General features: G+C 48.7%; 1 protein-coding gene across 1 annotated transcript in view; it reads left to right on the top strand.

The window, feature by feature from the left end:
* The window catches only part of epyc (epiphycan), a 52,760-nt gene extending 38,545 nt beyond the window's left edge, over window positions 1-14,215 (top strand). The window contains exons 6-7 of the mRNA XM_038780484.1: window positions 5,122-5,217; window positions 13,358-14,215. Coding sequence (XP_038636412.1) covers window positions 5,122-5,217; window positions 13,358-13,525 — 264 coding nt within the window. The 3' untranslated portion in view covers window positions 13,526-14,215. The remainder of the gene's footprint in view (window positions 1-5,121; window positions 5,218-13,357) is intronic.
* The last annotated feature ends 1,003 nt before the right edge of the window (window positions 14,216-15,218 follow it).

Here is a 15,218-nt window from a genome sequence, read left to right as displayed (position 1 = left end):
AGGACACTTTGCTTCTGTTTTCCAGGCCCGGTGGGTCGCCGCTGTTTTTAGGCCTGGCGTTCCTACACCCCCCACGTGCGACCCAGGGGCGCCGTCATTTTCCCCTTTGCAAGCCACAACCCCTCACTGACTGCGTCGTCAAGTCGATCCACTTAAGGTCGATCCACCTTCCCTGTTTGCGAACCTCACCCCGGATTGCAACCCATCATCACTAGGAACAGATGGTACAGTGCCCAGGACAGAACCTTCATCAGGTCGGAGGTCCAACGGCTCCTGCACGAAGGGCTCATTGAGGCCAGCAACAGCCCCAGAGAGCTCAAGTGGTGGTAGTGAAGTCTGGGGAGAAGCACAGGATGGTCATTGACTACAGTCAGACCACCAATCGGTACACGCAGCTCGATGCGTACCCCCTCCCATGCATATCTGACATGGTCAATCAGGTTGCGCAGTATCGAGTCTATTCCGCCTACCACCAACTCCCCATCCGCCCGGAGGACCGCCAATACACTGCGTTCGAAGCAGATGGCCCCCTCTATCACTTCCTTAGGGTTCCCATCGGTGTCACTAATGGGGTCTCGGTCTTCCAGCGAGATATGGACCGGGTTGACCGGTACGGACTGCAGGCCACCTTCCTACCTAGATAACGTCACCATCTGCGGCCACAATCAGCAGGACCACGACGCAAACCTCCAAAAATTCCTCCAGGCCGCCAAACTCCTTAATCTCACATACAATAAGGAGAAATGCGTGTTCCAAACCAACCGCTTAGCCATCCTTGGATAGTGGAAAATGGAGTCCTAGGGCCCGACCCCAACAGCACGCACCTCCTCCTGGAACTCCCTCTCCCCCACTGCCCCAAGGCCCTGAAACGATGCCTGGAGTTTTTCTCCTATTACGCTCAGTGGGTCCCTAATTATGCGGACAAAGCCCGCCCACTCAGTCAGTCCACAGTTTTCCCCCTGGTGGCTGAGGCCCGCCAGGCCTTCAACCACATCAAGGCAGACATCGCCAAGGCCACGATGCACGCAGTCGATGAGTCCCTCCCCTTTCAGGTGGAGAGCAATGCATTGGACGTAGCTCTGGCCGCCATCTCAACCAGGCAGGCAGGCCAGTGGCCTTCTTTTCCCGCACCCTCCATGCCTGCAAAATTTGGCACTCCTCTGTCGAAAAGGAGGCCCAAGCCATTGTGGAAGCTGTGCGACATTGGAGGCATTACCGGCCGACAGGAGATTCATTCTCCTCACTGACCAACGGTCAGTTGCCTTTATGTTTAATAATACACAATTAAGATCAATAATGACAAGATCGAGGTGGAGGATCGATATAATTATGAGATCTTGTAGCGCCCGGGGAAGCGCAACGGGCCCTCTGATGCCCTATCCCGCGGTACATTTGCCAGCGCACAAGTGGACTGACTCCGGGCTCTCCATTATGACCTCTGCCACCCGGGGGTCACCCGGTTCTTCCATTTCATCAAGGCCCGCAACCTGCCCTACTCCATTGAGGAGGTCAGGACCGTCAACAGAGACTGTCAAATCTGCGCAGAGGGCAAGCCGCAATTCTACCGGCCAGATCGAGTGCACCTGGTGAAGGCCTCCCGCCTCTTTGAATGCCCCAGCGTGGACTTCAAAGGGCCCCTCCCCTCCACCAACCGCAACACGTACTTTCTGAACGTGATTGATTAGTATTCCCGGTTCCCTTTTGCCATCCCCTGCCCCGATATGACTTCTGCCACGGTCATCAAAGCCCTGCACAGTATCTTCACTCTGTTAGGTTTCCCCATCTACATCCACAGCGATCGGGGATCCTCTTTTATGAGCGATGAGCTGCGTCAGTTCCTGCTCAGCAAGGGCATCGCCTCGAGCAGGACGACCAGCTACAACCCCCGGGGAAACGGGCAGGTGGAGAGGGAGAACGGGACGGTCTGGAAGGCCATCCTGCTGGCCCTGCAGTCTAAAAATCTCCCAGTGTCCCGCTGGCAGGAGGTCCTCCCCGACACGCTCCACTCCATCTGATTGCGCCTCTGCACCGCGACAAACGTGACCCCTCATGAACGTGTGTTTGCCTTCCCCAGGAAGTCCACCTCCGGGGTCTCGCTCCCAACATGGCTGATAGTTCCTTGATCCGTCCTCCTTCGGAAGCATTTGCGGACCCATAAGTCGGACCCCTTGGTCGAAAAAGTCCAGTACACCTACATGGCACACCCCGACGGGCGCCAAGAAACTGTCTCCCTCCGGGACCTGGCACCCGCTGGATCCCCACCCATAACCCCTGACCTGACACCCCCCCCCCCCCCCCCCCACCGGTTGCCTCATTCACCCCTGCGCCACTCACCCTCCCTCCAGCGAACCTCACCGCAGCCCCCACCCCAGCAGGATCCGTCCTCCCACTGGTTCCACTCAGGGGTGATGAAGACGAGGACAACACGCTTCTGGAGTCGCAGGTGACCAAGTCGGCACCCACATCACCACCAGGATTGAGGTGATCGGAGAGGAGGGTCAAGGCCCCCGACAGACTTAACTTGTAATGTTTTCCACCACCTCCGCCGGACTCTTTTTTTTTCACAGGGGGTGAATGTGGTAGTCACCACCAGTAGTATATTACATGTATTACGGCACTGCCCGTATATTAGAGGTACAAGGGTAAATCCCTGCCTACTGGCTCCGCCTAGTAGGCGGCGTATAAATGTGTGTGCTCTCCTGTGCTGCAGCCATTCTGGTTCCAGCTACAGGAGGCACAGCATCTTTCTCAATAAAGCCTCGATTGTTCCACTATTCTGGTCTTTGTGGTAATTGATAGTGCATCAGTTGATAAGGTCCTGACCTTGTATTATTAAGGGTAACTGGGACTCTGGGTATTAGCATAAAGTGGGCGATGTCTAATTAATTGTCCACCTCTCCCGATTCAATTCACTAGAAATTAAATTGGCGGTTCTATAATATGATTGAAACTACACAATAAAGTTGAAATCACCCCTGCGTCAGAAGTTCGATACAGCTTGAAAAGTCCTTCCTAAGTCAAATAACCAATAACCCTAATCACGAGGCGGGTTTGAGAGGCGGGCACTGATTCTCTTGCTTGCAATCTCGGGCTATAGAGTGAATGAATTTATTCTACAATATTTGTTCAAGAGCAACTTGCTGATTATTACTTCGCTGATCAATCATGACGATCTTTTAAATGAAAATAGACAGCGAAGTCCACCTTAACCAATTGGTTGGAAGGGAAATGCTAAAAATGGGTCACTGTTTGAGCCAATTGAACCATTATCTGATGAAAGGGAGAACTCGCATTTATATGACTCAATTTCCAACCGCAAATGCCCCAAGATCATTCACAGCCAACAAAGTATATTCATTGTTGTTTTGTGGCTTCAATGAAGTTACTGTGAGAAGCCCCTAGTCGCCACATTCGGCGCCTGTTCGGGGAGGCTGTTCGGGGAGGTGCTGGCTAGGTTGCATAAATCAATGTTCCACAAACAGCAGTGAGATAGATGATTAATTCATCTGTTTTTGCAATGTTGGTTGAAGGACTATTTGGATTTATCTTCTTTTTCACGCTGTTGAACAATGGCAGCCTTTTGAAAATGGCTAGCTGGAAAATAAAATTTGCAGAGAGCAAAGCATCGTAGTATTTGTCCACAAGATTACTCGTTGGACATTTCTTTTCAAAGCCAAAGCAGTTACTTTAAAATTCACAAACCCACACGATTGAAAGTCCCTGTGACACATATCTGTTGAAGGTGGCACAAAAAGGGCCATAAATTAGGGCAGGACTTGAACTTGCCACATCCCATCTTTCCCTATTTGTTTCCAGAAGCCTTGTTTAGGGCACAGTCTCAGTTTGCTCCCTGTGTCACAAGAAACAGGGGCCTCCCAGGATCAGATATTTCCTTATACCCGACATGCCAATCTGTGGAAGTGGGAACAAGATGGGGGGGGCGGGGGGGGGGGTTGCAGTTTCTTCAGGTCTCCTGATAATTTGATAGGACATGTAGGATATCTTGGGTGCCAGGCAGCTTCGCCAGAAATAGGCATGGTCATTTGCAGATTTCCCTCCTCTGTGCCCTTCTTCTTCTTGGGCAACCCCTCGGGACCGAGGATGACTTGCTTCCATTCTGGTTGAATGGATTTTGAGATGTCTGATAGTCCAACACGTGATCTGCAGACTCTGCCATGTGCTGTGCTTGGACGGTTGGATAAATTGATTGTTTGGAGATGTGCCCGCCCTCCGATGCAACTTCACCTTCGCATGTTCCTCTAATGCCTCTCGCTGGTTTCAGTACCTTCCCGAATGAACCTCCTCCATATCAGCTGGTCACAAGCCAGCGATGTCTATGAGTCAGAGCTGGGTTTGCGTGATTAGCTTCTCAATGCTGGGCATGTTACCTTGGGAGAGGACTCTGGTGTTGGACTGCCTTTCCTGTCATCGGATTGGGAGGATCTTGCGAAGGCACCAGCAGTGGTACTTCTCCTGTGCTTTGAGGTACTAACTGTAGGTTGTCCAAGTCTCTGAAGCATATAGGAGCGCAGGGATCAGTGCTGTCCAGTAAATCATGACATTAGTGTCATTAATAGCATTACCACTTACCTGAAGGATGCAAATAGAGTGACCTCACCTTAAACTCATTGAAGGGGCCCAACACAACCCACAGATTATCGTCTTTCATTCCCCCAACAGGCCTCCCGAATGCCAAGCTCCCAGTCAATGGAAACAAAAATGGAAGCGATGTGAACAGATTGTTGATTCACTCTCACCCATTTTAGATTGTCACAAAAAGCCAAAAGAATCCTCAATATCTTGTCTGCACCATGAAATGTACTAAAGGTGGCTGCCGTCCACTTCAGGGCAGATTTTAAAAAATACTCAAATAATGTTGTCCTTCAGTCTTCTCAATATTTAAAGCAACGTTGCTGTTTGATGAAAACTCCGCTCAGGTAAAAGCCATAAGCATTAATAATCTTGCACTTAGGAATGAGTTCAATGTTCTTTACTCTCTATACCAATACTAAACAGTGTGACAATCATAAATATTTTGCCACAGCATTGTGCAAATTGATATTGATTGAGAGTTGGTGATGCATTGTTTGGTCATTGTTTCTTTTTCCTTTTAATTGATAGGACATGAACAACCTTGAGTATCTATACCTTGCTGGCAATGGACTGAATTATGTTCCACTTCCTCTGCCTGAGAGTCTCCGTTCTATTAACCTACAGGTATAGTATGCAGCATCCAAGCTGGACATTTATTGCGAGAAACCTGGGGCGAAATTCTCCGACCCCCAGCAGGGTCAGAGAATCGCCTGGGGGCGCGTAAAATCCCGCCCCCGCCGTTGCAGAGATTCTCTGCCACCCGGGAAGTGGCGGGGGCAGGAATCTCGCCCCGCCGATCGGAGAGGCCCCTGCGGTGATTCTCCGGCCCGGATGGGCCGAGGTCCTGCCGCTGGGAGGTCTCTCCCGCCGCCGAGGTTTAAACCACCTCTGGAACGGCGGGCTCAGCGTCGCGAGCAGGCCCCCGGGGTCCTGGGGGGGCGGGAGGGGTGATTGGACCCCGGGGGGTGCCCCCACGGTGGCCTGGCCCGCGATCAGGGCCCCCCGATCAGGGGCTGGGCCAGTGCCCTGGGTGCACTATGTTCCTCCGCGACCGCCACGGCCTCCGCCATGGCGGAAGCGGAAGGGAACACCACATCGCGCATGCGCCGGCAGTGACGTCAGCGGCAGCTGGCCGCTGACGTCACTGCCGGCGCATGCGCCGACCGGCGAAAGCCTTTTGGCCAGCCCCGCTGCCGGGGGCACCGGGTTTTTGCACCAGTCTTCTGGTGCAAACCACTCCGGCACGGGGCTGGCCCCCAAAGGTGGGGAGAATTCACCACCTTTGGGGAGGTGCGACCCCTGAGTGATTGACGCCACTCCGCTACTCCGGCACCCTCCGTCACGCCGGGTAGGGGAGAATGCCGCCCCTGGTAACTTAGTATCATCATTCCGTCCAAAATAACATTACTAGGGCCAGGTGCCAAAACTGGAGAGATAATTGGACCGGTTTATGTTACTTTCACGAAAAATATTGCTGAGTATGAAGATGGAAGTATGCATTATTTTTAACATGTACATAGTAGCAGAGCCAAGCAATAACTTTGTCAGTGGCTAGATGGAGATTTTAAGACTATCTACAAGGCATGTCAGGAGTATGTCACTTGTCTGGATGAGTGCAGCTCCAACAACACTCAAGAAGCCCAACACCCTTCAGAACAGCCCTTGATTGACACCCCATCAACAAACATTCACTACCTCCACCATCGACGTACAGAGGCAGCAGTGTGCACCATCTGCAAGGTGCCCTGCAGGAACTCATCAAAGTTCCTTCGGTGGCACCTTCCAAACCCACAACCACCAACACCTAGAAGGACAAGGGCAACAGATACCTGGCAACAGCATCTGGAGGTTCCCTTCTGTGTTGTTCTCTGCCTTGCTCGATCCAGATGGCTTCGATATGTAGTGTTGATCAGAGAACAATGAGTCTTGTAAACCAACAAAACTATTTTATTGAACACTACTAACTGGATTTGACACTTATCACTAAGAAACAAACAATTAATTGATCACATATATACATTTTCTCATCTACATCTAACTCACTAACAGATTAAACGACTATCTTGCTCTCTCACAATCTTCAGTCCTCCTAGCCAGCTCCTGTTCCTACCATATATTCCAATCTTCTGTCCCACAAGGCTCAGCATCATCCCTTACAAACTCATAGGGCTAGCTCCCTCTGGGACCTCCTGTATCCACTTCATTAATCCTTGCATTATCTACATGCATAATAATACTACACCTTCCAAGTCACTCACCACCATATATTGCCGTTCCTTCACTGTCGTTGGCGCAAAATCCTGGAACTCCCTCCCTCCCAAAGACTTTACGGTGGAACAGTGGAGAACTTTCCAAGCGATTTTTCACAGTGCTCAGCAAAGGTTTATACCAACAAAAAGGAAGGACGGTAGAAAGAGGGAAAATCGACCTTGGATATCTAAGGAAATAAGGGAGAGTATCAAATTGAAGGAAAAAGCATACAAAGTGGCAAAGATTGGTGGGAGCTGGCTAGGAGGACTGAAGATTGTGAGAGAGCAAGATCGTCATTTAATCTGTTAGTGAGTTAGATATAGATGAGAAAGTGTATATATGTGATAAATGAATTGTTTGTTTCTTAGTGATAAGTGTCAAATACAGTTAGTAGTGTTCAATAAAATAGAGGACTGGGAAATCTTTAGGGGGCAACAGAAAGCTACTAAAAAAGCTATAAAGAAGAGTAAGATAGAGTATGAGAGTAAACTTGCTCAGAATATAAAAACAGACAGTAAAAGTTTCTACAAATATATAAAACAAAAAAGAGTGGCTAAGGTAAATATTGGTCCTTTAGAGGATGAGAAGGGTTTTAATAATGGGAGATGAGGAAATGGCTGAGGAACTGAACAGGTTTTTTGGGTCGGTCTTCACAGTGGAAGACACAAATAACATGCCACTGACTGATAGAAATGAGGCTATGACAGATGAGGACCTTGAGAGGATTGTTATCACTAAGGAGGTAGTGATGGGCAAGCTAATGGGGCTAAAGGTAGACAAGTCTCCTGGCTCTGATGGAATGCATCCCAGAGTGCTGAAAGAGATGGCTAGGGAAATTGCAAATGCACTAGTGATAATTTACCAAAATTCACTAGACTCTGGGGTGGTCCTGGTGGATTGGATATTAGCAAACGTGACACCACTGTTTAAAAAAGGAGGTAGGCAGAGAGCGGGTAATTATAGGCCAGTGAGCTTAACTTCGGTAGTAGGGAAGATGCTGGAATCTATCATCAAGGAAGAAATAGCGAGGCATCTGGATAGAAATTGTCCCATTGGGCAGACACAGCATGGGTTCATAAAGGGCAGGTCGTGCTTAACTAATTTAGTGGAATTGTTTGAGGACATTACCAGTGCAGTAGATAACGGGGAGCCAATGGATGTGGTATATCTGGATTTCCAGAAAGCTTTTGCCACACAAAAGTTTGCTGCATAAGATAAAGATGCATGGCATTAAGGGTAAAGTAGTAGCATGGATAGAGGATTGGTTAATTAATAGAAAGCAAAGAGTGGTGATTAATGGATGTTTCTCTGGTTGGCAATCAGTAGCTAGTGGTGTCCCTCAGGGATCCGTGTTGGGCCCACAATTGTTCACAATTTACATAGATGATTTGGAGTTGGGGACCAAGGGCAATGTGTCCAAGTTTGCAGATGACACTAAGATGAGTGGTAAAGCAAAAAGTGCAGAGGATACCGGAAGTCTACAGAGGGATTTGGATAGGTTAAGTGAATGGGCGAGGGTCTGGCAGATGGAATACAATGTTGACAAATGTGAGGTTATCCATTTTGGTAGGAATAACTGCAAACGGGATTATTATTTAAATGATAAAATATTAAAGCATGCTGCTGTGCAGAGAGACCTGGGTGTGCTAGTGCATGAGTCACAGAAAGTTGGTTTACAGGTGCAACAGGTGATTAAGAAGGCAAATGGAATTTTGTCCTTCATTACTAGAGGGATGGAGTTTAAGACTAGGGAGGTTATGCTGCAATTGTATAATGTATTAGTGAGGCCACACCTGGAGTATTGTGTTCAGTTTTGGTCTCCTTACCTGAGAAAGGACGTACTGGCACTGGAGGATATCCAGAGGAGAGTCACTAGGTTAATCCCAGAGCTGAAGGGGTTCGATTACGAGAGGTTGAGTAGACTGGGACTGTACTCGTTGGAATTTAGAAGGATGAGGGGGGATCTTATAGAAACATATAAAATTATGAAGGGAATAGATAGGATAGATGCGGGCAGGTTGTTTCCACTGGCAGGTGAAAGCAGAACTAGGGGGCATAGCCTCAAAATAAGGAGAAGTAGATTTAGGACTGAGTTTAAGAGGAACTTCTTTTCCCAAAGGGTTGTGAATCTATGGAATTCCTTGCCCAATGAAGCAGTTGAGGCTCCTTCATTAAATGTTTTTAAGATAAAGATAGATAGTTTTTTGAAGAATAATGGGATTAAGGGTTATGGTGTTCGGGCCGGAAAGTGGAGCTGAGTCTACAAAAGATCAGCCATGATCTCATTGAATGGTGGAGCAGGCTCGAGGGGCCAGGTGGCCTACTCCTGCTCCTAGTTCTTATGTTCTAACAGCACTGTGGGTGTACCTACACATCAGGGGGTTCAGGGGTTCAAGAAGGCACTTAACTCCACTTTCTCAAGGGCAACTAGGGATGGTTAAGAAATTGTTGGCTGAGCCAGCAACACCCACATTCCATGAATTAATTTTTTAAAAAGACTGGCTTCAGGTTTAGTCAGCAGACAGTCCACAGCAGCAACCTGAATGGTTTTCACAACTCCACTGGGTGGCTGCACAGTCCAGAAATGATTTAATAGGGGCCATTCCTGCCTTATGAGATCAAAGTCGGTGGACAAGCAGAGGGGTCGACAATGAGAAAGTGTTTTCTGATGGATGTTTTCTGCTGCCAATCCTTCTGCCATGGGTCCTCAGCTGTTATTCCTCGACATGGTGGTTTGAACCACATGGGCTGGCGTGAGTGAAGGTGTATTGAGGAGATCCGTGAGTAAGGGTGGGATGGGTTGTGAACAGGCAAAAAGAGAGAGAAAATAATGCTCTGATCAACACTGTTCATTTTTCCTCATTTGTGCCAGATCTCAGCAACCAATAATTCTCACAATGCAATACATCAGCCACATGTCGGATGCCAGTTTGCTTATCAATTCAAGCTACCACATAAGGAATACAGACTCTTGCACCCATCTCAAGTATCTCAGTTTTTTTTACACAAACCACAACAACTGTACTGAATGGACCCTCAGGAATACTTGCTCATATAATCATAGAAGGATAATTATCACCTTTTGGACAGGCATATGCTCCATTATTGGCTAAGAACATAAGAAAAAGGAGGAGTAGACTACAGCATCCATCGAACGTGTTCCATCAATTAATATGGTCATGGTTGATCTTGTACCTCACCTCCACTTTGCAGCCTGCTCCCCTTACCCTTGATTTCCTAAAGGATCAGAAATCTGTCCATATTAGCTTTAAATATATTGATTGAATATCCACAGCTCTCTGGGGTAGAGAATTCCGAAGATTCACAACCATTAGAATAAAGAAATGTCTCCTCATTTTAGTTCTCAATAATCTACTCCATGGGCTGGATTCTTCAGCGATGCCCGCCGTAAAATCGCCATGGACCGGGCACGGAGCATGTGTAGGTCCATTGACCTCGGGTGGGAATTTCCGGTCGCTGGACAAACGTGGCTGAAGAATCCCGTCCCAACTCTCCTGACTACGCCCCCTAGTTCTTGAATCCCCAGCCAGAAGAAATAACTTCTTGGCGTCTACCCTATGTTGTAATCTCGAGGGAGAACTGGGTTGGGATTGTCCGTCGGCCAATGCCAGAATCGCGAAGCGCGATTTGACTGAGAATCAGTCTCGGCGCCGAAATCGTGGCGGACATCGGGTTCACGTCAGATCTCAATTCTCCGATGCCTCAACAGCAGCATCAATGCATTCCATCCCGCATGTACAGTAAACGCTGTTTGCATATCATTAGCGAGCCTGACCCACTATTCTCTGGATCCTTCGCCTCCACTGGGGAGAATTCCCGACTCCGAGGTTCACTTTTGCTTTTAAAAATGGGGAATGAGGCGCCGTGGCTGGTAAAAGAGACAGGAGGTGGGACAGGCAGATGTGCGACCATGGGCTACCGGTCCTGACACTGGCCGGCTGACTGGGCGGGTGGGGGGGGGGGGGGGTGCCCTGCCAGGGTACGGGGGTGGTGGTGGTGACCCCCCATTGGATTGGGGCAGTGTCCAGGCATGGACCCCAATTGCAGTGGCCATTTTGCTGCCACTGACCTCTCACCTTGGCCTGTGGCTTTGCAGAGTGACACCAGACGTATGGGTGCCCCCACCCCAACACCCCCGCAACCCAGCCGCCACCCTTCACCCCACCACCCCGCATCTCCTACTCTTGGTGGTTGTGCTTGGCTCTCTCTAAGGGGCCATCAGAAAATGCAGTGTTAGGATGTCCGACACATGCAACCCAGACGGTGGGTAGCTGGGAGCATCCGTGGTAAGGAAACCCGGTCGTGGCGGCTGGTATGGGTTCCGGCATGTGGAGCAGGGTGGATGTTCAGTTGCCCTCTGGATAGCGAAGGGGTGGGAGATGGGGTAACAGGTGTATGGGACGGGGGTTGGTCCTAGGGCACAGTGCTGTGTACTCACCCTGGCCAGCCTGAGGAGGTCATGCAGTTTTTTCTGGCACTGCTGGCGGTTATTGCGGTGTTGCCCATGGTGCTGACGCTCTCTGCCACCTGCACCCAGGCCCGGTGAATGGCAGTGGATGGCGACTTCCTTCCCACCCTGGAGTATGGGGTTGTCCGCCTCACCTCCACGGCATCCAGCAGGGTCTCCACCTCTGCATCGGTGAATCTCGGAGCCGCGCGTCTTGCTGGCATTTTGTTGGCTAGAATGGTGTGTGTGTGTGGAGGGAGTGAAGTGTGTATATGATCATAGATCATAGAATTTACAGTGCAGAAGGAGGCCATTTGGCCCATCGAGTCTGCACCGGCTCTTGGAAAGAGCACCCTAGCCAAGGTGAACACCTCCCCCATCCTAATAACCCAGTAACCCCACCCAACACTAAGGGCAATTTTGGACACTAAGGGCAATTTATTATGGCTAATCCACCTAACCTGCACATCTTTGGACTGTGGGAGGAAACCGGAGCACCCGGAGGAAACCCACGCACACACGGGGAGGATGTGCAGACTCCGCACAGACAGTGACCCAAGCCGGAATCGAACCTGGGATCCTGGAGCTGTGAAGCCATTGTGCTATCCACAATGCTACCATGCTGCCCCTATATGCGGCTGCAGCTTGTCAGCCTCCTGAGTGCCAATCCGGAAACTGGCAAACAAGACACCATTTCCCATTGGAATCAATTGTGTTCCACATGGTGCCGGTGCTAGTCCCTTAATCGTCGTTGAATTGGTCCAAGTGCAGAGCCAGCTTTGCTGTCATATAAATCCTCTAATCCTGCTCTGGCATCACAGTCAGGAACGGGGAATCCGACCACATAATATTCATTAAGAAAATTGAACTGCCAGTCATTAACTGCAAGAATTACTCCACAGGATTTTAAACAAAAACTTTTACTTTTTAAAAATTAAACCAAGCAAGTACTACTCAACACTATGGGCTGGATTCCCTGACGTCCACTATCCTTACCGGAGTTACTGATGTGGCGGAGAATCCAGTGTTGGGCAAGAAACAGGATTAGTGCCTGTTCGATGCTCCCGTCCCCCACTGGAGGTGGCATCGATGTTCACGCCCTAACCGCAATGTTTATAAACATCTAACTATGATTAACAGATCCTGAACTACATCAAAGACAGCTAAGTACTCTCACTTCCTTTTTTTTCTCTGCAGAAAGCAGGGGTTCATAGAGCCAGCAATTGGCTCGAAAAGACATCGGGCCACCTGATTTTAAGGGTGCGCGAGCAGCGTAGCAGCCTAACGGCCCCAAAGCCCCCTCCCCTCGTCATGGGGACCACTTCCCTTCACTCTTCAGAGTTCTGATCCTTCCCACCCCCCTCAACAATCCTTGAAGTTCCAATCCCTCCCCACCGACATCACAGAAGTATACAGAAGGGGCAGCACGGTAGCATGGTGGTTAGCATAAATGCTTCACAGCTCCAGGGTCCCAGGTTCGGTTCCCGGCTGCGTCACTGTCTGTGCGGAGTCTGCACGTCCTCCCCGTGTGTGCGTGAGTTTCCTCCGGGTGCTCCGGTTTCCTCCCACAGTCCAAAGATGTGCGGGTTAGGTGGATTGGCCATGCTAAATTGCCCGTAGTGTCCTAAAAAGTAAGGTTAAGGGGGGGGGGGTTGTTGGGTTACGGGTATAGGGTAGATATGTGGGTTTGAGTAGGGTGATCATTGCTCGGCACAATATCGAGGGCCGAAGGGCCTGTTCTGTGCTGTACTGTTCTATGTTCTATGTTCTATACCAGGCACTCGCCCTGCAGCACATATCAATGCAACCCCCCTTGGGTCTCCCACTAGGGTCTGCCGCTGGCACTGCCCAAGCACAGGTTGGCATTGTCAGGTTGGGACTGTGCTAACCTGGTGGAGCTAACCTGTGCCAGAGGACAGTGCCAGGGCAAGATGAGAGGCTTCAGTAACATGTCTCTATTTTCAGCAATGGTCAAGCTCCGTGCTCCCAAGTGACTACCTGTATCCTATTAAACTAATGTGCTGTTTTTTTTTGTCATGTTTTCAGAACAACAATGTTCAGCAGATTGACGATGACACTTTCTGTAATTCAAAGGACATCCACTATATTCGCAAGGCCCTGGAGCTCATTCGACTGGATGGAAATCCCATTAATCTAAGCAAAACGCCTCATGCTTATATCTGTCTCCCCCGTGTGCCCTATGGCAATTATTAAAGATCAGTAATCTTGTTTACAGCACACACATACAAAACAAACATACAACAGCAGGCCAAAGTCTTTCCTTATCATGCTTAGGATTTCCAATGGCAAAGAGTCTGTTTTAAAAATCTGTTTAAATGCTCCATCCACACTCCACCCAATGAACAATTCAATAACCTCTGTAAAGGATGATCGCTATTCAAAATAATTATTTGATATGCTGGGCAATAAATTAAGAGAAATAAAAAGTTGTAAATGTTTAATTTTAAAAAAGAAACTACTTTGGAATCCAATCTGTATTGACTTTCCCAAATAATATAATGTGGTTAGTACATTTTTGTTATTTGTTAAGCAAAATATATGCTCCATCAGCGTAACTTCAACTGAGTCCATGTTTTAATCCTGACTATAAATGAACAATTTTTCTCTTGCCTGTCTAGTCCTTTGAAGCATTATTTTATTGTTAGAGTTTAATGGACCCAGTCTGCCTTGTAACCATTGTTCCTAATTGTACTTGCAGCTTGAATAAATGTCTCATTAATATTTTATTTTAAAAGCCTCTTAATATGAAAAAAATACTGTATGCAAACTGTCAGGACAAATTTAAAATGTTACATATAACCAGACGTTGATGAACCAGCATTAAACTTTCTTTTGGACTGATTGACAAGCAAGCTGAACCAAGTAAAATGTTTTTGCGACAAACATTTCTTTGAATTGCATTTTTTTAAAGTATCACCAATGTGGAACCTAGCTTACAATGTTAAGTACAGTGCACTCATTTATTTATGTAAATTAAAGTTAAAAAATTTTCTTTAACATTTTAGGTCTCACTTAAGTGCTTTCTTGATCTCTGGAATGTACTGCTTTGAGCCAGACTGGCAAAGCTACAATGGACCAATAGTCTTTTGAGGCAAGTGTGCACACGGGGAAGCATCGCGGTTTGAGATGCAAGGATGTATCTGCTAAAGATCTCCATTGCTGACCCTATTAAGACATTCCCGGATCAGAAGGACTTTTCCTATTTTGCACCCCAGCGGCTGGTGCCCCTTTCCTCGGCTTCTGCCAGAAAATCTGGGCAATGCTGCTCGGTCCGGAAGGGTTCCTACCATTGTTTTACTGAGGTTCACCAGTCCTCAGGATAAATGTGAATGTTCTCTTGGGTGTGGCGAGATTCTGGTGGGGCTCATGCCCACTGCTTGGGCTCCTGAAGCGGCATTCCCCATCAGCAGTGCACCCACGCCTGCGGGTTTCCCGGCAGCGTGGGGTGGCCACAATGGGAAATTCCATTGGCAGGTGGCAGGAGTGGAGAATCCCACTGCCGGCGAGATCGGGCCAACCTGGGAAAACGAGGGTGGCGGGCGGAAGAATCTCGCCCCTGATCTGTCTGGTCTCCATTGTTTGAAGGCCGGGCAATGAAGAGCTCCTAATGTTGGGAGTCTCCACCTTTGAACACCTGGCTCCACCCACTCCTATGCAGCTGGTCATGTTTCATTGGGCTCGTCCCCATTTCTGAGCCCCATTGAAGTCTGCCATGAAGCTGGACACAGAACACCCCGTCACAGACTGACCTATGACGATTCTGGTGCATTTCCTCAGGATTCACAATGGGAATGGGCTGGGGTTCTTGGTCCCTTCATTTCACAAATAGGGAAGTAAATTCTTGCATTGACACAGCTATTCAAGCAGACTAAAGTACTTCACATCA

Source organism: Scyliorhinus canicula, chromosome 20 (assembly GCF_902713615.1).
Source record: "Scyliorhinus canicula chromosome 20, sScyCan1.1, whole genome shotgun sequence".
Lineage (NCBI taxonomy): Eukaryota > Metazoa > Chordata > Chondrichthyes > Carcharhiniformes > Scyliorhinidae > Scyliorhinus > Scyliorhinus canicula.
Note: the sequence above shows the minus strand (reverse complement) of the source record. Positions and strands in the feature narration are given on the sequence as shown.